We start from the raw sequence: 22,939 nt of genomic DNA on the forward strand, positions 1-22,939 counted from the left end.
TGTGTGTGTACCGTGAAGTAAGGCTGGAGAAAAAGTTTAGACCCAGATCACAGAGAGCCTTCAAAACCAGATACAAAGAATTTGTGTTTTTCTCGGTAGGTATTGGGGAACCATTAACAATTTTCCAGCAGGGGAGCAGTATTTGATCACGTGTGCATAATGAAGATCATCTTGCTAGTTGTGTGAAGGATGGGAGAGGGGAAAGAGATTCTATTCAGGGAGGCCAATTCGGAAGCTGTTGGGATAGTCTTGTTGAGAAGTAAGGAGAGTGGAGGCTGTGGAAATGGAAAGATTTGAGAGTCAGATTATGAAAGTTGGAGTAATCAGATTTCTGACTGCATTGATGAGGGATGGAGAAGACTCATGAAAAAAACCTTCCTCTTCCTCCTTCCTCCTATTCCTCTTCTTCCCCAAACAGCTCATGAAAATAATTCTACTAAGCTGTTGCCTCATTGTTAAAACCTTTAATGGACTAATAATTAAAATAATTATGCTGCAGGATAATGTAGCAAAATAAAAATAAAATACAGATTAGGATTTTTTTTTTTAGGGAGCAGAGAGAGGAAATGAATGAGGTAATAGAAACCAGGAAATGCAGCCTTGGGTATTGATTAAAGTAGGAAGAGCAGTGTCCCCAACTGCAGGAAACAAAGGTGTACGTTGGTAGCGATAACCAAGGCAATGTTCTCCAACTTTTTGGTCTTAGGACCCGTTTACACTCTTAAATATTAATGCAGATATCACTTCCTTCTGCCCTGCAAAGGTTTTGTTTCTGTGGGTTATGTCTGTCCATCTTTATTGTATCAGAAATTAAAACATTATTTTTATGGAAATAGTTTTTTTTAATTTCATGGACCCCCAAAGGAGCCCCCAGCGGTCCTGGAACTGCTTCTCTAAGAGTTGTGAACAGGGAAGGAGAATGGATTAAGCCTAACTCATACAACTGTCACAGTCATTAGGCTGAGGCCTCTCAGTAATATCCATTTACAAATTACTAGACACAAGTTCCCTTTAGAAAAAGTCTTTTGATGAAACTTCACTTAGTAAATGCTGAGTCAGGCACGAGAGAGATCTGACTTTGAATACTGGGTACTGTTACTTAAGGGTACTGTAACTTTGGTAGAGATTACACTTGCCACTTAAAATAACACTGTTAAGCAACAGCAGAGGCAACTCCAGCTCTCCTGATGCCAGGTGCAGTCTTTGTTCAGTTAGGCCATAGCACTTGAGTAAACAATAAAGGCAGAGAATAAATAGATCTGGAGATTATCAGGGTCACCTCTCCTCTCCTAATGAATTAACGCCTGAAAATTTAAATCTGTAAGCCTCCTTAGGCTTGCTAGCTATGGAGCTATCCCGTGACATCCCAACCCCACAAGAAATTACAGATTACCAAGCCATGAGAAGGAAAGGAGGAAGAGGGCTGGAAGATTTGGGTGGGATAGAAGACATGTTACACTTCATGCTTGGAACCACAGCCTAGAAAGGAGTATAATGTCAGGTATAAAAGGAAAGAAGCTAGAAACCCACCTGGGGATAGTTCTTCAAGTGAACTCCCAGACCAAAAGATTTCTTAGCATAGTGACTCATTCCCAGTTGCCCTAACTTGAGGATGCAAATTCCTGCAGCACTGGAGAGGAGGGAGGAGCTGAAGAGGAAGGTTAGTGATAGGGAATACAGATAAAAAAACAAAGACTCAAAGATTAGGAAAAAGGACTTGAAGCCTTTCCCCTTCTAAGGTAGGAGACAACCTATAATAAATAGGTAATACAGTATGCGTGCATAAATAGCTATGTGCAAGACACATGTAGAGGAAGTGGAAGGAGACCAAGAATGATCTGGTTCATGGCGGGTGGGAGAGGAGGATGATGGGGAAAGGCCTCCTGCAGAAGGTGGTATTTGAGCTGAGTCTTGGAGGCAGGCCAGCAATTTTAAGAGGCAGAACTGAAGAGGAAATATATTCCAAGCATAGTTTGGGGAAATGAAGGGTCTCTCATATGTGAGAAATAATAAGTAAGGTGGTATGATTAGATTATAATGTTAATGGATGGCAGGAATGTGTAAGAAGACTGGAAGGATAAGAGGGGGACAGGTCAGGAAGAAATTTTAAAAGGACTGTTTATTTGATCCTAGGGGTAATGAGGAGCCACTAGAGTCTGAGTGGGAGTGGACTGACATAGTGGTACCAACACTTGAGGAAAATCTCTTTAGTGTGGAGGCTGGAATGGAGTAATAGGGATTTGAGGCAGAGAGACCAACCAGAAGCATGTTGTAGTAGTCTAAATCAGCAGCAAATTCTTTATAACTACTTGTAAAATGCGTCACAAAATGCATGCTGCTAAGGCAGCACAAAGGTTAAAATTTTGTTTCCTTAGATATGCATGAATGGATCTATCATCTCCTACATGTGAGAATTTCCTCTACTTGTATCATTACCTCTCCACCCCTTCCTTTTTCACATGATCTTCCTCCATGTTCCCCAATGATTCTTATACTCAGCCAATGTACTGGAAACCTTTCTGTGTTTCCTTTTAATATCTTGGGCGGGGGAGGGGGGGGACAAAGTAGCACTTGGAATGTCCATCTACTATCCTTTTTATTAGGCAATCAACTAGCTTTATTAAGTGCCTACTATGTGACAGTTCTGAGGATAGAAAGAAAGGCAAAAGCCAGCCTCCAACCCCTGATGATCTAGTCATAGAAAGAAATTGATAAATAGCAAGGTATTAAAATAAATGTAAAGATGAGGCCTCTCACTGGGTCATCCCCTTTGCAAAGCATGAGCAGATTTCTCCTTGATTGAATTGGAAGGAGCAGTAGACTTTTTAAAAAAAAAAAAATTCTTAGTTTTCAGTATTCATTTCTGTAAGTTCTAAATTTTTCCCCCTCCCTCCCCAAGACAGCATGCAATATGATAGGACTCTACATATACATTCCTGTTAAACACATTTTCATATTAGCCATGTTGCATAGACAGATTATAATGAATGGGAGAGAACATGAGAAAGAAAAAACAAAAGAAAAAAAGAAAACAATCTGCTTCACTCTGCATTCCGACTTCATAGTTCCTTATGTAGATGACATTTACCATCATGAGTCCTTTGTCCTCTCATTTCTGAGAAGGGCTAAATCCTTCAAAATCAGTCATTGATTTTGTGGCAGTCTCTGTGAACAATGTTCTCCTGGTTCTGCTCCCTTCACTCAGCATCAGTTCATCAGAGTTTTTCCAGGATTTTCGAGCAGGATACTTATGATGAAGAATGACCAAGTCCTAGGCAGAACCTTGAAAGTCTGAGCACCCTGACACACACTGAGTCCAGACAGCTAGCAGCTTTGTGGATTGTTGACACCTGTGGATACCTACCAGCAGGCAGCAGGGGGAGGGGACAGAACTTCTCTCCCTCTCCTCTCTCCCCCTTATTGGCTTTCAAGTAGAGATCCTTGGCCAGGAGGAGATATCTAATCTATCAATTCAGAAATTAACTAGCTGTGAAGAGTTTATTAATAATTAATAATTAGATGTGAGAGAGCACATATATGCAGTCTTCACTGAGACATGGAACTGAAGAGAAAGTCACTTGAGGGAAGTAAAGTGCTTTGGAAATATGATTTCATTTGATTCTCACAATCATCCTGGGAAGGTAGGAGTTATTATTATCCCTATTTTACAGCTGAAGAAACTGAGGCAGGCAAGGTAAATGGCTTGCCTATACGGTTAGTGTGTCTGAGGCTGGATTTAAACTCAGGTCTTCCTGAGGTCTGTTGCTATAAATGCTCAGCAGCAAAGAAGAGAGCCAACAATTAATTAGAGAGAAAACTAGCTCTGATGAATAAGAAGCTTTATATTTATTCTGCTGTGTAAAAGTGTCTGCACCTGCCCCTCTCCTTGCTTTTTTCCTTGTAGAAGGTAAGCCCCTTGAGGGTAGGAACTGTTGTCACTTTTTACTGTATCCATAGCATTTAGTACAGTGCCTGGCACAAAGAAGGAGCTTAATAAATGCTTATTTAATTGAATTGAATTAACCTCTCTTGCTTTCAGTTTCAATATCTGTAACGTAAGCAGTGGGGCAGCTAGGTGGCAAAGTGGGTAGATCCTCAAGTTCACTTGGACACAGCAGCTGTGTGAGCTTGTCAAGTCACTTGGCCCTATTTGCCTCTGTTTCCTCATCTGTAAAATGAGCTGGAGAAGGAGATTACAAACCATCACCGCATCTTGGTCAAGAAAACCCCAGATGGGGTCACAAGGAGTCAGATATAACTGAAATGACTGAACAACCATAAACATTATATCATCTCTAAGATCCATTCCAGATTTAATGTGATTCTCTGGCATTGCTACTTAAATTTCAGCCAATCTGGCTAGTTTTTCTGGAGCTGTCAAAGTCAAACCTCTTTTGATTTTTTTTTTTAACAGTGGTTTAAAATGAATGAGGTTCTGCCAGGCATTCACCTCCAGCCACATGGCCAAATGGTTGTATTCTTCATTTTGATACTTATCTCAAGAACTTGCTGGGTGGATCTTATTTCATATGCATGGTTCCTGGAGTAAGAATAAGGGGCAGATATGTCATTTGTAACAGCATTCAATGTATGCTGTCTTTAAGAGAGAAACCTGGATCTGACATCCTATGATTTGTCATCATATTGATCACAGCATAAAATACATTCATTTTTATGTCAGCTTGAATCCTTTGTGAGAGTTGTCTTCCTCAGCTTTGTTGCTGTTTCAGTGAAATTAAAATGGAGAATTACAGATAATTATCACATGTTAATGTTATGCATTTCCTCCCCTCCTTCACTTAAAATAGCTTATTAAGATCAGTTAAGAGAATCTCTGACAGCAAAGGCCTATTTTCAAGAGCAAGATCAATCATATCTCTTTTTTATTATTTACTCCAGATAACCCTGAAAGCCTTGGGAGGATAGATATCAATTCCCAAAATCAGAGAACTGATAAATGCAAGTTAAATAGAACCTATTAGTATTGAGGTTATGTGGTACAGTGGAATTTTGCTTTTGGAGTCAGTGAAGCTTGGTTCTTAACCTGAAAAGAGAATTCGATTAGATGACCCTCATAGGTCCCTCCAAGCTTGAAATAAGTAATCATTATCTGTCATGAAGCCAGTGCTACTTATCATAGGGCTGCCTAACTTTTAATGTGGGAAACTCCAATCTAGACTACAGTGTTAGTCACCAGTGAAAACAGCTGGGTTAAGTGGTAAACCTGGAATTTAATGCCAAAGGGAATCAATGACCAAACAAGAGACGGAGAACATCATGAAGTGTAAAATGGATAATTTTGATTATATTAAATTGATAAGTTTTTGCTCAAACAAACCCAATGCAACCAAGATTAGAAGGAAAGCAGAAAATTGGGAAAGAATTTTTGCAATGTGGTAAAGGCCTCATTTCTAAAATACATAGAGAACCAAGTCAAATGTGCAAGAATACAAGTCATTCCCCAATTAATGAATGGTCAAAGGATACGAATAGGCAGTTTTCAGAGGAGGAAATTAAAGCTATCTATAGTCATATGAAAAAATGCTCAAAATCACTATTGATTAGAGAGATGCAAATCAAAACAACTCTGAAGTACCACATCACACCTATCAGATTGGCTAATATGACAGAACAGGAAGATGATAAATGTTGGAGAAGATGTGGGAGAGTTGGAACACTAATTCATTGTTGGTGGAGCTCTGAGTTGATCCAACCATTCTGGAGAGCAATTTGGAACTATGCCCAAAGGGCTACAAAAATGTGCATACTCTTTGACCCAGCAATACCAGTTCTCAGACTGTATCTCCAAGAGATCATAAAAATGGGGAAGAGTCTGATATGTACAAAAATATTTACAGCAGCTCTCTTTGTGGTGGCTAAAACCTAGAAATCAAGGGGATGCCCATCATTTGGGGAATGGCTGAACAAGTTGTGATGTATGAATGTAATGGAATACTATTGTTCTATAAGAAATGATGAAGTCAGACATCAGAGAGGCCTGGAAGGACTTATATGAACTGATGCTGAGTGAAGTGAGCAGAACCAGGAGAACTTTGTACACAGCAACAACCACAGTGTGAGAGGAATTTTTCTGATAGATTTAGCTCTTCACAGCAATGCAAGGACCTAAAAAATTCCCAGTGGACTTTTGAGGCAAAGTGCCTTCCACATGCAGAGAAAGAACTATGGAACTGGATCGCAGACTGAAACAGAACATTTTCTTTTGTATAATGTTTTGTTTTCATGGTTTCTCCCATTCATTTTAATTCTTCTGTGCAACATGACTAAGGTGAAAATGTATTTAATATGAATGTATGTGTAGAATCTATATAAGACTGCATGCCATCTGGGGAGGAAGCGGGGAGAGAGGAGGGAAAATCTAAGATATGTGGAAGTGATTGTAGAAAACTGAAAACAAATTAATTAATAGAATTTAAAAAAATGAAAGGGTGAATAAAAGTTCTTCAGTAACTGCAAAAAAGAGAAAATAATGTTGGGTTTATTATCTATCTTAAAAAATCTTTGTCTTTAAAAAAATCAATAACTATTTGTTTTTGGTTTTCCTCCTTCTCCTCCATTGAAACAAAAATAAAAACCACAACCCTTGTGACAAATATACAGAGTCAAGTAAAACAAATTCCCACATTGGATATGTAAAAATGTATGCCTCATTCTGCATCTTGGTTCTATCTTCTCTATCAGGTGGGGAGCATTCCCCTTGATCAGTCCTCTGGAATCATGGGTAGTTAATGCATTTTTCAGACTTTTTAAGTCTTTCCAAGTTATTTGTCTCTACAGCATTGTTATCAGTTCTGCTCACTTCACTCTGCATCAGTTCATGTAGATTTTCTTACGGTTCATCATTTCTTAAGGTGCAATAGTATTCCATCACATTCCATAAGATTCATATATTCTAATTTGTTCAGCTGTTTCCCAATTGATACTAGCCCCTTCAGTTCCCAGTTCTTTGACACTACAAAGAAGAGCTGCTATAAATATTTTTCTATGTGTGGGTCCTGTAAGAACCTTTTAAAGAACTGAAAAACTGAAAAATAAGATGCTAGGACATTTTTATGACCAACTAGAATATGATTGTGAAAGACCACATTTCATCTCGAGGCTACCTCTAGAGATTTATGGTGATAGAACACTGTTTGGAGTGTGGAAGATTTGGATTCCAATACTGCCTCAGAAACTCAAGTGGGCACATCATTGCAAGTCTCTTGAGACTCAGTTACTTTATAAAATGGGGACAATATTAGTACCAATCGAACAGACTTGTTGTGAGGCTCTGATGAGATAAAGTGTAGAAGATATTTTTTAAATCTTAAAGATTTACAGAAATGTTAGCTTTTAATTATCTTGTTGGCTTATTAGCCTTAACCCTAAGAAATACAGAAATTAATGTGGTTTTTTTTTTTGCAATAACTTCTCTGTGCCTCCATTTCCTCATCTGTAAAATGGGGATGATAATCTCTGAAGTTCCTGTTTCATAGGGTTGCTAGGCTCAAAGCAGTATCTAATTCTCCACAGCTTATTTGTTTTGAATCATGTAGAGCTTTATCTAGTTGACCAGGTAATGATTTTGCTTGGAGATTTCTCTATTCAGAAAGCACAGACTGGCCTGACTTGGACAGTACAGCATCACAGTGAAAGTGGTAAATACAGAATTCCGTAAGAGAAGGCAGTGCAGAAATATGGTGTATGTGGCAAGTGTTATAGAACAGGAATTCCAGAGTGACTGTGGTATCAGTGATTTGGGGGCTTGGGTGATTAATGAGGGGGTTGGGATATAGAGGTTAAAAAATGTGCTTTGAACTGAAAGCTGGAGACCATTGTATAGTCAAGATCTGACATCAATGCAATTTATGGTCTTTGTGGGTCAGTATTTAAGTTTTCGTAGTTAAGTCGTAGTGTTTTCTTTGGGACTGTTGGTTAGGTAGTCTTTAAGTGTGCAAGATAGATCAAGAAAGCTTTCTGGGGGGGGTGGAGGGGTAAGAGAGCAGGGGAGGCTTTTATCTCATCCCAAAGTCCCAAGTCTAAAACTTCTGGTCTTAAATGTTTCAGGCACATCTGTAGAGATTGAGGGATAAAGTGCCCCACTTTGGGATAATAGAGCTTTTTGCCCCCAGGCTATCTGGCTGCAGGGATTCCTGGGAGTTGAAAGGAGGGGGCGAATACATTTGGTACATTATCCAACATCTTGAGATTATAAACAGTCTGATCTGTAGTGTTTTATCTGATGCTGTCTCTTGGGTCTCCTGGCGGTGAAAGCTTTGCAGGATTTGTGATGTGTGATGAAAGGACTCGTGGTATCTTGTGATGATGGGCATAGCTAAAATGTTACTGCTTGACCTTCTGAACTTTCAGACTTCTTTTAGAAGCTGTGAAATGTAGGTCTGCAGTAGCAGCTGACCTTAGAGCCTTGCACTTCCCCTGGAGTTTTGTAGCTTGTCTGTCCTTCGCTATTCAAAGTTTCTTTCATTTAACGTGATTTGCAAATTTCTGGGGAGAAGTAGATTTTCCCTTTGGAAAATGGCTGTATTTTGATTAGCTAGGCTGAAAATCCTGGATGGTGACTATATGCTTGAATGCATTTTGTTTTATTAGAGAAAAAAAACAACAGATTTTTTAAGCCAGAAAATTTTTTTTTATGGTTCTTAAGAGGAAGGATTTTAGGTAGACATGTTAGTTCCTTGGGGCAGTCCTCTGAAAATGAGTGGGTTTGATTAGATTCAATCTAATTCAACTAACATTTTATTAAGTGACCACCATGTGCTAGGTCCTGGAGATAACAAAGAAAAAAAATAGAATTGAATCTGTCATCAGGTAGCTTATATTCTACTGCTGGACAGGAATGGTGGTGGGGGTACAGCTTGTACACAAGTAAACAAATACAAAGCATGTGAAACAGTAATTAAGAAATGGAGGGGAAGAGGAGCACCGTCAAGAGCCCCCAGAATTGAGTGAACCCGTTCTCTGGTTCCTACTGGATCTGCTTATGAGGACAGCGATGGGAACCTGACAACACAGTGCGCTGTTGTTCAGATGTATTGAGGGGAATTCTTGAACTGGGAGTCAGAAAGTTGAGAAAGCGTGTATGTAAAGAAGATTTTGTTATCCTTCTTAGAGTTGGTTTCTCAGGATCCATGGCCACAGAAATGTCTAGTTTCCACGTGTTAGATAATAACTCCCAGAATAGTTCCAAGGATTCTCGATAGCATTTCTTAGAATCATAGTGACAGACAGTCCTACTGAGGCTGCACCATAAGATATGGGAGTGACATAATTGATATTTACCACACTTGTGCACAAGGATGATATTGCTAAGTTAACCTGTGAGCTTCACGTTGGCAAGATGCCTTCTTTGTCTGTTGCCCTATAAAAGCAAGTGGGTATTGGTCAGAGAGCAGGGGGAAGTCTATGGGGGAATTCATGGGGGAAACCACAGGGAACCCATGGGGGGGGGGGATCTGTGTGTACTTCAGCTGGCCCTCGTTGAGGGGGACTTAGGGGAGTGCATAACTGTTGCCTCCCCCTCCCCCTTCTCGATGGCCCCTTCAAAAAGGGTGATTATGAAATACTGTAGGAGCTGATTCTCCCAGCAACCAGTTAAGAAGACTAAACTAAAATAAAGCTGATTTTTAACTCCTCTGAAGCTGTCTGCCCATCTGACCAATCAAGAGTGAACCTGTTGGAGGCTCAAATCCAAAATCTCCCATGCCTCCTGTGTATTACCTGTGAAACAAAGGGTTTTTCAGCACAAAACAAAATCTGAAATAGCTCAGTCAAGGGAAGATATGGCACCTGGGTGGATGGTACTAGAGTTTTGGTTATATGGAGGGACCCAATAGGTGGTCCTTGGTCAAGGGGGGTGAACTATGACCAGGGGCTGATCCCAAGCCAGCCCCTGGTAGGGTACTGTTGATTTTGCTAAGTAGATGAAGGACCTGATTCACTAATTAAGCAATTCTAGGTTGGAAGGGAAGAATCCTGATAGTCAAAGCGCTGGGTTATCCTGATTCTGTCCCAGAGTAGATGGGGCAAAGTTCACTACAAGCAGTAAAGTCTTGAACTGTGCTACAAGTGCCTTCCATTTCAGATTCCCACAACCTGATAATCTTTTGGGTCTCTTTGGTTCTTCTAAGCAGCTCTCACTGCCAACTGAGTCTTATTTTCCCCATTGTCTAATTGTTTTGTGATTCTTCTAGCTCCCTATGCCCACGGGTAGCCTTGTATCCCAAGTCTGGGCAGCTTCGTGTCTTCTGTCCTTGAAGTGCTGGAATCAGGAAAACCTGAGTTCAAATCCTTCTTCAGATACTGACTAGATGTGTGGCTTAGTTGTTTTTCAGTCATGTCTGACTCTTTGGGACTCTATTTGGGGTCTTCTTGGTAGAAATACTGAAGTGGTTTGCTGTTTCTTTCTCCAGCTCCTTTTACAGAGGAGAAAACTGAGACAAACAAGATTAAGTGACTTGCCCAGGGTCACACTGCTAGTAAGTGTCTGAGACTGGATTTGAATTCAGGAAGACGAATCTTTCTGACTCCAGGCCCTGCTCTTTGCCTTTATCTTACCTATCAACACAAGACTTTTGCTAATATTGGTTGATAGAATAAGCAAAGACTAGACACGTAAAGTGTGAAGACAGGAGAGCATGTTTAACCTGCTATAGATCAAAGAACAACTATGTTCTATTTCTTTGCATATATATATAAATAGCCCTGCTAGGAACTCTACTTTGTAGGCAAATATCTAGAACTGATCTATTTTCTTGAGAGTAGTAAATATTGAATTTGATTTAAAATATTAAATCAAAATTTTCACTAATTCACACTTAATTTTTGTGATGTAGTAAATAGAACATTGAATTTTGAATCAGAAGAGCTGAATTCAGATCTTGGTTTCCCCTATTTACTTCTTGCATTGACATTGTAAAAGACTTGTAATTCCTTCAGGTCTCAACTGTAAAATTGGGGAAATATTTTATTATTATCATTATTATTCTGGCAAATTTAAGATAACTAGGTAAAAATTTAATTGTATGTATGATTGATATCGTCTTCATATTTGTAAATTCTCATTATATTGGAAACCTATCCCATTTTAAAAAGAGATTTTTTTTGATCCTGGTGTTCTTTGTCTCTCTGAATGAAGACGGGCTATGGAGTCGGCGACTATCATTCTGTATGCTGTAGGCTGAGTTACTGTTGTGTGACTATTCTCTCTTGTTTCCGTAACATTGAATCACACATTTTAAATTTCTACATGATGCTTTTTGGCCACCAAACTCTGGTGTCGGCTGACACCCTTAGTTTCAAATGGCTTGCCTGCTTTCTGTCAGAAGTTTCTTCGTGTCACTCAGCTAATCATCGCAGCTAACATTTTGATGGTACTTTGAGATTTGCAAAGCACTTTACATATATTTTCTCATTTGATCCTTACAACAATGCTTTGTGGCGAGTGCTATTATTACTTCTATTTTACAGATGAAAAAAACTGAGGTGCAGAGAGTTTATGACTTGCCCAGAGTTTATATAACTAATTACATATTTGAGATGGGATTTTAACTCAGGTATCCAACTATAGACAGTGGGTGCTTTAGAAATGTAAGAATGATTAAACTCTCACAAACTGAGTTGGACAGCACTGAAGATGTTTGTTAGGAGACCTCTAGAGATAGTGTCCAGGTTAACTGAACTCTGTGCCTTTATATCAGTTTAGGTCAGTCAGGTCAAAATGGCAACAGGGGTATTGCAGAAAGCACTCACCAAAGATTTTTTTTGTTTTGTTTTTCTAGAATAACTTCTAATTGAATTACATTACAGATTTACAAAATGATCCTGATAAATATGTCTCCTACATTCTGACTTCATTGTGTTTTAGAGATAGAGGGGGCCTTAGAGATCAATAGTCCAAATTCCTCATTTTACAGATGAAATAACTGAGGCAAAAAGTAGTGAAAGGATTTGGCCAAGATCCCACCAATAACTGAGTGGCAGGGCTGGGCTTCAGGCCTTTTACTTTACCATGCTGTCTCCATAGGAGGCCAAAGAAAGAACATAAATTATAATAAAAGTAATAATAGCTAGCATTATGGAGTACTTTAAATTTTGAAAAGCCTTTACATACACATTTATCTCATTTAGTCCTGAATGGATTCCAATAGTACCTGAAGGTAAACTGGTCTTCATTTCTACCTTACCATAATGCTAGCTTGCTATTTCTACTGCTAAACAAAAGTGAACTTTGTCAGCAGCCATGCTGAAAAAATTTTCTTAACATTTCAGTTTGGTGGAAATGTTTGATAGCTTTCTTCAAGGATATTTAGAGTAGGATTCTCTGACTTGCTTTTCAGCTATAAAAACACAAACACTGAACCACGTCAGTCATACTGAAATGATCAGCATGTGCCTTGTAAAACCCTAGGAAATACAATTTGGTGATAACGGATATGTATACATTACTGTATCACTTCAATCTGTTTTCCTGCATGGTGAACAAGCAGGGCTTTGAAAAGCATAGAATTCTGTGATCAAAACAGGATAGAATCCTTGAATATTTCATTTTCTTTTCCACTTATAAAAAATAGATCTAGCTGGCACAGAGACTAGAGTAGATGGTTGAACAGTTCTATCTCACAGACAGAGAACTCAGTCAGCAATATATTCATTGCTTTTTTGCCAATTTCCTTCCTCCTTAACCAGTAAAACCCTAATCAAGAAGGCAATCTCCTCCCCAAACCTGTCTCTCCTATCTTCCCCTTGCAATTCTGTCTCTTTGAAGCACTTAGTGATAACGGGAAATTAAAAGAAATAGAATATTCCAGATGCTGTCATCGATGTATGCTTTGGTGAAGAAGTACCTCGGAAATAAATGATAACTAGTCCCTTAACCTTTGGGCTGCCTCAGCATCTCAGCTGCTGCTTGAAGCATGAATGCTCATTAACAAGTGAAGAGGTTTTCGAGCAAATTCTTTTTCTTCCTGACTTCAGTGTAGTGGCCATGATTTAATACTCTGCAGTGTAATCAGTATAATTGGAAGGCTGATTTCATGACCCCTGGTGCTAGCCAGGCAGGCTCTTATTTCTAATGGAAATGGACTAGAAGGCAGAGGAACATATTTATCCCACCACTTCTGATGGCAAAGAGACAAACATCCTGGGAAACAAGTGAAAGGATAATGGGGAAGGATGACACAGAGAGGAAGAAATGCACCTTTTCACAACAAATAGTATAATTAAATATGCAAATGCAGCCGTGATCTCATCAATTTGGAGAATAATACAGAAAGCAACTCATCCAGGTTTGCCCTCGTTTTTCTAATGCCAGACCACTCTGTGACCCCCGTACCCCCACCCACTACAGATCCAAAATGGAGCCCCTAAATTCAGATTGTAGTCCTGGGCAATCAGTAGATGTTATGTCACCTTTTCTGTCCTGCCACAAGTTATTAAAGTAAAAAATGTACTTATCTACTCTGTCACCACATATAATACATTTAAACACATCTTTCATCTTCTCGAAGTTCAATACAGGGGATCCATCTAACTTGCTCGAGCCCTCTCCACTTTGTCCTGACATTTCCAGGGTGTACCAGTGGAGTAGTGGCTAACCATCTATCATCCCTTGCTCCTGCCCTGTGACCAACGCATGTTCTCTTCTTGTCATATAATTTCTTGATGACATCCTTCATTACTGTTCTTCCAAGTTCCTTATTGGTTATATATTGCAGACTGCTCTGATCCACTGTGAAGCTTTCCATTTCCCTCTATAGTTTTATGCAGATAATCTTTCTCTGCATTTCAATTCTTTTTCCCCTTCTGTGGAAGGCTCCTTATTTCCTGCTCTCCTTCTTCCTTCCTCTCTATCCCTTAGTAAACTTAAATCATTTCACGGGTAATGGGATTATATGGGATCGCTTATTCAAGTTATATAATTATTTAAAGCTTCGAATAGATTACTGTATTTCCTTACTAGTCTCCTTGAAGGAATTTTTTTAAAGTTTTCCTCATAGGCCTAGAAAGGACAGATGAATTGCTTACGTTCTCACAGATACTCTTTCTCTTCCCTAAACTGACCCCAGAAGTCCCATAGCACAATCAAGTCCCAAAAGTTTCCAGAGTGAGATTTCCCAGAAACACTCTCCAAAACTCCAAATTCTATATCAGACAAACTGGGAAGCAGGTGAAGTCGTCTCATCCTTTGTTCTTTGAGTTTTGTTGAAAGGACCTGCTACACCAATCTACTTCCTGTCATAGTAACTCTTACTCAAATGTTCATTTTTGATATGTAGAGTTAGGGGCTGTTAGGTACAGTGGATAGAGCGCCAGGCCTGAAGTCAGGAAGATTCATCTTCTTGAGTTCGAATCTAGCCTCAGACACTTGCTAGATGGGTGACCTGGGCACTTACCCCTATTTGATCAGTTTCTTTATCTGTCAAATGAATTGGAGAAGGAAATGGCAAACCACTCCAGTATCTTTGCCAAGAAATTCCCAAATGGGGTCAGGAAGGGATGGACATAAATGAAATGACTAAACAGCAAAGAGTGAGGTTAGAACTGTCAGGAAAACAGTGGAAATAGAAATGGCAAGTAGCCTGGAGAAGAAAGGTCTAAGGAATTCCATAATCAAGAAGGGAGAACCAGAGCTCTGGGAAAGTCTCCATATCCAAAGGTATTTCAACATTTAAAGGTCTCACACTGCCATGAAAATGCAATGCAAAAGCATGCCCTTTGTGTCTAATTTTAGACAGAGTACTAAAGTAAAACAGGGGATAGGACCAGTGTTTTTCCCTGAATCAACTTCTTTCTTCCAACCTACAACATGGGGCTGCACTAACCCCAGCATCCCTGAAGCTGCTTCTTTTTCTGTCTCTCCTACTCTAGCCAGTATGGGGACAGCTCATAATAAAGCTGTCCCTGGGATCCGATTAGCCCTGATTTCCCTGATAGAGTCCCAGCCACATAGGACCTCAGACTTGGTAGGTGCGTACGACAATGAAAAGCCTCCATACCCTAATGACCTACCAACCCCACACACTTCTAGATGAGATGAGGGGTCTGTATCCAAAAAACCTTTGTGCCACTGTATCCTTGAAGCAGCATATTCTTGTCGTGTAAAGGGCAAAGAGAACTTCCTTTAGTGTGATCCTTTGTAAATGCCTCATTTCATCCCAACGTTGAACCTGACCCAAGAAAGGTGCTGGCATCAGAGTCCTGCCTCAGTACTGTGACAGCTTGTTCTGGAAGGAAATTGCCTCCAGCCCTGAGAGGCTAGGTCTTTCCTTGGGTTTTGACAGATAACCCTCTGTTGTTTGTCCTGATGTCAATGAAAGCGTACTTTGGAGTGAGTTCTTATGGTTGTCTAAAATACTGAAGCATTTACAGGGTCAGGGTTAAGGTTCTGGTACATGTAAATTGCTTTGTTTGTTTTTTTTTTAATGAACATCACAGAATTCAAAGGTACATCACTTCTGGGCATTCTCACTGCTCTTGCTGAAGTATTTGGAATTTTGTTGAAAGTCTCCACATTTAGAAACAGAAACAATGTATCAAATGTTAGCATTTCTGGTGAATGGAAAGTAGAGTTAGAGGTGGAAAGACTTTAAAGGTTACCTAGTAATATCTCCTCATTTTACAGGTGGGGAAACTGAGGAAAAAGAGGTAAATAAGCTACTCAAGGTCACACAGGTAGTAAGTTGAAAGCCAGTCAGTCCTCTGACTACCAATCTATCACCTGTTCTGACTGGTCAGCCAACCAGAGAACTTGAGCATTGACCCGTATGTGGCTGGAATTCTGCCCCTCACCAGCTTCCGTGGAGATGCCAGCAAGGGTGGCTGAGCGTGCTCTGTGGGGTCAGGCAGTCTGTTAGAATAGTAAAATGCAAAAAGCTTTAGAATTGGAATAAAAAGTCATCTATGGACTCAAATCCCAGATCTTCCATTTGTTACATATATGACTTTGGAAAATTACTTCTTTCTGTGAAAAGCTGGGATTACACTGCATGAGCTCTGAGGTTCTTTATGTAAATATCTGCTGATGGGGGTGGGGCAAGGAAGGAGATGGACCAGGCTGTCTTTAGAATCCATGCATTCAGTGCTATAACCTAGATTGTACCAAGGGTCAAAGGCCCATGCAGAAATGAACTAGAATCTTCTCTATTAGATTATAAAAGTCTACCAGACAGGACAAGAACTGACTTAAAATTTTTTAAATTTGTGTGCGTGTGTGTGTGTGTGTGTGTGTGTATTTGTGTCTCTGGTGATTAAGCACAGTGAATGGCACAGAGTCGATGCTTAACAAATATTTATTTGCTGACTGACTACAGAAACCAATCCAAATCTCACCAACTTTCTAAGCATGGAGTTTTCAAAAAGTGCTTGAGTGTCATGTAATCAGCAGCAACTTCTAGAATTATGCTTGGGCAGGAGTTGGGATCCCTTTTTTTTCTTCAAGGAAGTCTAAAAATTGCCTCCTCTTCCCCCTGCCCCACCTGACTCATTTTGCCTTTAGCTAATCTTTTTTTAAATAGATTTTTCCAATGTCTTTTGTTTTTACATTGCCTAGATTTCTATCTTTATTCCTCTTTCTGATTCTTCTAGAACCATCTGTTATTACAAAAACTTTTTTTAAAAGAGGAAGAATTTTTAAAGATCCGCAAAATTGATCATAAAATTATAGAGTGTCCCCAAAGTCCTAGTACAGTTTTAAGTTTTTAACCACACTACAACTTTAGAGTCATCCTGTATAGCAAAATAAAATCTCCCCCAAACTAATATTATATGTGCTACTCCAACCAAGGATTACCCCTTCCTCCAACTCTGCAAAGGAATTGGAGGACATCTTCTCATCTCTTTTCTTTGTGGCCATGCTTGTTTTCTTTTATAATTTTGCAACCTTCATTTTCAATTGTTTCGTGGTGATAGTTCTTTTCCAATTACATTGCCATGTTGATACTGTTTTCTTGGCTCTGCTTGCTTTATTTTGTACCGTTCATGTAAGTCTTCCCATGCTATTCTGTATTTATCATCTTCATTATTCCTTTGCACATATCCATGTAACACAATTTATTGAGCCTTTCCCTAGTCACTAGGCAGCTACTTTGTGTTTAGCTCTTTGCTTTAAGTAGCTAACCTAAAGTGAAAATATTAAAGCTGGGAATGAAATGACCTGCACCAAAATTACTGGGACAAATATCACATATTAGCATAGTAACAAAAATAAATATATGCAGTAGTATACAAAATTATATTATAACAGCATATGTAACTATATTATATCACAATATAATAATGACAACAGCGATAAATAACATTTATATAACATTTACTGTACTAGGCACATTTGTTGTTCGGTTGTGTCCAACTTTTTGTGACCCTACAGGCCAAATGTCCTTGTGGTTTTCTTGGCAAAAATACCGGGATGGTTTGCTATTTCCTCTCCTAGATTTTATGCAGATGGGTTAAATGACTTGCTCAGGGTCTCACAGCTATAAAGTGTATGAGGTTAGAGTTGAACTCTGGGCCTGCTGCCCCACCAGGCAAAATGCTAAGTGCTAAGAAGCAAATGGGGCACATCATTGTTCATGGCTGCTTTTTGTTACTCTCTCTAGGTGTTTTATAAACATCTACTAGTTTTATTTATTAAACATAGATTGGGCATTTGTTGTGAAAAATAATGAACTATTTGCTGTTTTGTAGATTCCACCTCACTGTGGGTCTTCTTCCAATGTGAATGGTGGACCTGAATTGTACCGTTGCCTGAGCCCCGAAGGTAGGTTGCCATTCAATAAAAGCTTTTTTAACAGGGCACTAACTAGCAAGTAGAGAAAGTACTTTTGCTGTTGGTGAAAACTTATCAGCCTGCTGCAAAAACTCTTTTCAAGGGCCTTCAAAGATGTTAATCTTTAACAGGAATTCTTTTTCTGGGATCCTTGGATATTTTTTAAAAATTTGATAAGTATTGCAATATAATTAGTTTCCTTTGTAGTCCTTCGTATTTTATTTTATACATCCAAAAACACTAGCCTGAGTAGGGCTCAATAGTCTTTGCTCAACTGCCAAAAGGGTCCATGGCACAAAAAGTGGTGGAGATCCAGCCCCTGGCCTATAACCAGACTCTAAGCTCTCTGACTGTCGACAGCAGCTTAGATTTTAGACTTAGGTTCACTTTTTTCCTGTCTTTTTGCTGTGCCGTTCTCCATCCTTGTACCGCAAAAGTTTCTGGCTTTGGGAAAATAGAGATATTGACTGGGTCCCTAATTTCACTGTATGGGGAGTTCATCCTTGTGCCAATGCCAGTGAGTCCTCCTCCACTTAGAGCCTTAGAGAACTGCCTGAGACTCGGAGAGACTGAGTGACTGGCAGGGTATACTACTTGTGTGTGTCAGAGGCAGCTTGTCCTGGTTCCTAAGCCAACGTTCTGCCACAGTGCCTTTAAACATGGAGGCTCTTCCTCAGTTACCATCAGGTAGGCACTTCTGAGCAACTCATCTTGTTCTTTCCCCAGAATCATCTCTATCCAGCAACTCTGGGAGCAAGTTCCTCTTCACAGAGGGACTGCTCCTTCATCTTTGCTTCTGCTTTCCCTTGTCTGAGGGTTGAAATCATTGACGTTTTAGAGCACAGTGTGGAGGAGCAAAGACTTGTGATGTATTATTTTCGAAAGAACCCTGTTATAGTTCACAGTCCCTGATAACTAGCCACTTCGTCAAAGCCATAGTAAAAGTAGATCATTGTTCCCCTCCGCCTCTTTTTTTAACCTATGTAAATTTTAAATGGAAAGTTAGTAGACACATACTTTGAAATTTAATTTTGTCCTGTCCTTACTCTGTAGCAGAGATCCTTAAATTTTTTTGTCTTAATGGGCACCTTTGGCAGCATAGTGAAGGCTGTTGACCTTGGATTAATGTTTTTAAATGCATAAAATGAAATGCATGAAGTTACCAAAAATCCCATTGTAATGAAATACACTCATGAAAATATAAAACAAAAGCAAAAAAAAAAAAAGTTCATGGAAATCCTGCTCTGTACTTTATTTGCTCTTTGCAAGCCTACAGGGAAAGTAACCTATTTTCTGATATTCAAACAGCTTCTTCAGGGTTGAATAAGCCTGAATAAAAACCTGTTAGGATAACTTTAATTAGAATTCCTTTTAATGCCAGGCTAATGACTTAGTTCATCAGGGTTTGAGAGATTAAGCTGAAATGTGTTAAATTTTCCATTACACTAATGTGGCACCCACAGTAAATACTCTCAGTGCTAATGAGGTCAAGTTGAGCCAGAGATCTAACAGATCATCAGGCCTGCAGCACTTTTTTCTTTCTTTCTTTGAGTCTAGAAATCTTTAGTCAGTGCAGCGTCAGTGTAGAAAGCAAGGTGAGTCGCTGACCCCGTTGCCTTTGAATTTGTGCTGCCTTTCTGCAGGTGTGAATGGAAACAGGTGCTTTGAGTCATCAACTCTTCTGGACAAATACAGAATTGGGAAGGTCATTGGTGACGGCAATTTTGCAGTGGTAAAGGAATGCATAGAGAGGTGAGTCTCTAAATAGGCTCCCACATGATCAGTGCACATTGAGGGATTTGTGAACTTAACCTTTCCAAGGATTTTGTTTCTTTACTCCTTAACCGAAGTTCTTTAGCAGAAAATTTTCAGTTCCTGTAAGCTAAACGTGCCCTTTGTGTACAAGGCCAAAGGTCATGTCTGTTTTGCAGAAACATTGAAGCTTAGTTGGGTCCTGGAACGAGGGCTGCCAAGCAGATGGAGTAGTGACTCTGTCACATGTGAGGAACTACAGCAGCAAGGGGTTAATTGTGGGACTTGAGTGAACCACGCTGACCGCATATTGTGACTCAGTTCTGGAGGTAGCTCAGTTCCCTTTCTGTTCATTTTAGGATCTTGTGCATTTTCTGTCTTGTGAGAAAACTTTATTCAGTTGTGGGAACTGAGAAAACTTTGCTTCATTGTTTGAACCCAGCCCTATGTGGTTGGGAAGCTGGACCACCTCTACTTGTTGCTTAGAGACCCTTAATTAAGCACCTAGGTTATGCTGACCAGAAACCCAGTCAGATCCCAAGATTGATGCAAGGAGTTTTTCCACAATTATACATCTCAAGCAACCCATGTATTTCCATATTCCCGCAACTGAATACGACACCTGGGGGGAGTAAGATACCTTTTTTTTTTTTCTGACTTTAGGGAATTATGTCTGTTTACTCTCCCCCTCCCAACTTGGAAATTCCCCAATCTTTCCTCCAATTAGAAGTCAGATTACCTAATTTTGTTAATTCTATTGTGTTCTTTTAATTAGTTGGTCTTATTTGATTCCTTGTTTTTAATACATAAAATCTGTCTCCTCCTGTAGTTGGGGAAACTGAGGATATCGAGTGCTGATTTATTATGCTGTTGGCATGCATAGCTTAATAAATAGATATGCTTGGAAGTTTGGACCTTTGTTTCCTCATTTATTTCATATTTTACCCGTCATACACAGCCTGGAATTAGGGCCTCAGAGATCAGGAGTCAGTCTTAAATGGTGATATAACTAGCATTTTTGTAGGCTCTAGAACCCCTGGGCCATGGAACTGCACCAAACCCATCTTGATGACTGTAGAGAGGCACAGTGATTACAGAAATTTTCATTTCCTGTTGGGGCTTTTGGAGGAGTTTGAACCAATACCAGTGGTGGATTTCATTGTAGTAAATTAAAACCAACTGGGGCGGGGGTGGAGGGGTGGATAGGGGAAGAGGGTGGTGGCCATAGTACTGCAATAGATTCAATGGATTGATGGTGATTTTTCCCAAACTTGTCTTAATCCTAGGTAACCCAGAAATTTAGCAGCAATGAAACCCAAGCAGGGAGAGGTTGCTTAAAAACTTGACAAGATTTTGAAAAGTGGCAGGAGTCAGATGCTTCCTGGGAGCCAACTTTTCTCTCACCCAGGTGCTTTTTGACAAAGTAACTGCAGTGTTCCAAGCCCTGATGAATCTAAGACATCATAGATTTAGACCTGGGGGAGGGCCCTTGAAGATCACCTTGATAACTTCTCCAAACTTCACAGAACAAATCCCCTTAATTAAAAGGATTTGTTCTGTAAAATTTGAACTCAGTCAGAAGGCTACACCCAAGGACCTAGAAGGCCACATATGACCTTGGGACGCAGCGGCCCCACCCCTGCTTCTGTCTTTTACAAATAAAGAAATCAAGGCCCAGAGAAGGTTATTACTTGCCTAAAGTCACCTAGCAAGTAGTAGGCAGAAGTAGGATGGGAGCCCGGGATCTCTGTATACAAATCCAGGACACTTTTCTCTCTACTACGCTGCCTTCTTTTGGATCTTGTCATTTGTTTAAGCTGACTGAAGGGAGAGGAAGGGGAGAGGGAAAAAAAGATTCCAAACATTAAAGTTTGAAAATAAGTCCTCATCAAGCACCCTCCTCTCACTTGCTTCCCCCTTACTCTCCGTGTAGTGGCATCTGTGGACTTTAGAGAGGATCTTAGAGGTCTCCTGAGGAAACTCACTTCAATAGCCTATACTTAACTCTTAGTTTTTGTTGCTACATTGTATAAAAACACACTGTTGAAATGTACAAAGAGAAAGGAAAACATATCCCTTTCAAATAAAGACTAAAGACCTTTTAAATTTGAATCGGGGTTAGTCTGTAGCGGTATATATGCACAACCTGACAGCTGCTAACCACATTTGTTTTAGACTCCCTTTAATTCTTGTACATGATTCATAAGCACTGGCTATTGCCGCCGCCTGAGGGCATCTTCTTCCTCAGCTGCGGGGCTCATGTTTCACTCTGCAGCACCTACAAGTCATTTTTTTTTTTTTACAAAGGGCACATAAGGGGCAGATGCCAGCAGTTTGTGTGGAAGTGTTTTCATATGTTCTAGTTAAGTTGTTCCAGGCTTAATTAGCCATATTCTTCTGTTAATTTTTAAAGGGCCACATTGTGGCTCTAGTGTCTCTACTGTCAGTCCCTGGTACAGGCAGCGCAGTGTGACTGACAGTGACTGTACTTGGCTGATGTCCTGTGGGGGTGGGTTGTGCCCGGTGCCAGCTGTAACAGATCACACACATCGAAATGAATTTCATCAAAAATTTTGGTGCTTTGCTTCCACTTTTATCCACGGCACACCAAATGCAGTTATCAGTGACAAATTAAGCACAGAGGATATAATTTCTATGTTTTCATCAACAGTCAGAGGCAGTGTTTGGTTTACGTTTTTCATGGGTCTTTAAATAAAAGTTCTCCCTCTGAGTGAGACCGTGGTGATGCGTAACTATGACAACCTGGCAAAAGCAGCCGCAGTTCTGGAGCTAATGTATTCGAAGTACACTGCAGTGCTCTTTAATGAATGGTTCTCCTGCAGTTAGACATTCTTTGTGTGTTGCAAATTCAGGACTTCAATAGCTCTGTGCTCATCCATCTATGTGGGTGCTCTTTTCCCTGGTACAGATCAGTCAGTCAATAAACATTCATTAAGCTCTTACTATGTGCCAGGTACTTACTAAGCGCTGGCAATACAAAGAGGAGCAGAAGACATTCCTTACCCTCAGAGAACTTGAGTCCCTTGTCACCTTAATAAGATGGTTTTCATGAGCCCCTGTGATCTCCTCCCAACCATCATCAACTGTCCAACCTTCTGGTCATAAGTGTCTGCATTTATTAGGAAGAATCTCAACTCCTCCACCCCAGACACCCACAATCTGTTAGCTGGTCTGTATTAAAAAAAAAGCCTTTTAGCTTGGCTAAGACCTGCCAGAGCTTACGCTATACTCACACAGCGTTCAAGAACCCTCCGTGTTACCTTCATGCCAAAAGGAAATAGGAATTCCTGTAGAGACTGTTGTAACTAATTTCTATTTTGAAATAAATTTTCATTGAGATCTTTTATTTTTACATCACCTAAATTTCTCCTGGTATCCCTCCCC

At 39.8% G+C, this 22,939-nt stretch overlaps 1 protein-coding gene across 6 annotated transcripts in view; it reads left to right on the top strand.

Moving 5' to 3' along the window:
* DCLK2 (doublecortin like kinase 2) overlaps positions 1-22,939 on the top strand; it is a 203,666-nt gene that overhangs the window by 140,845 nt on the left and 39,882 nt on the right. For 4 of the 6 annotated variants that reach the window (XR_011969725.1, XR_011969726.1, XM_072621226.1 and 1 more), the window contains 2 exons: positions 17,701-17,773; positions 19,426-19,534. Coding sequence is in view for 4 of the 6 variants with exons in the window: in XM_072621226.1 (XP_072477327.1) it covers positions 17,701-17,773; positions 19,426-19,534 (182 nt within the window). In the remaining 2 variants the exon portion in view is untranslated. Of the gene's footprint in view, positions 1-17,700; positions 17,774-19,425; positions 19,535-19,713; positions 20,447-22,939 lie in introns of those variants that run through there. The other 2 variants (XM_072621229.1, XM_072621228.1) reach the window with 2 other exon arrangements.

The sequence above is a fragment of the Notamacropus eugenii genome, chromosome 6 (genome assembly GCF_028372415.1).
Source record: "Notamacropus eugenii isolate mMacEug1 chromosome 6, mMacEug1.pri_v2, whole genome shotgun sequence".
NCBI classification, from domain to species: domain Eukaryota; kingdom Metazoa; phylum Chordata; class Mammalia; order Diprotodontia; family Macropodidae; genus Notamacropus; species Notamacropus eugenii.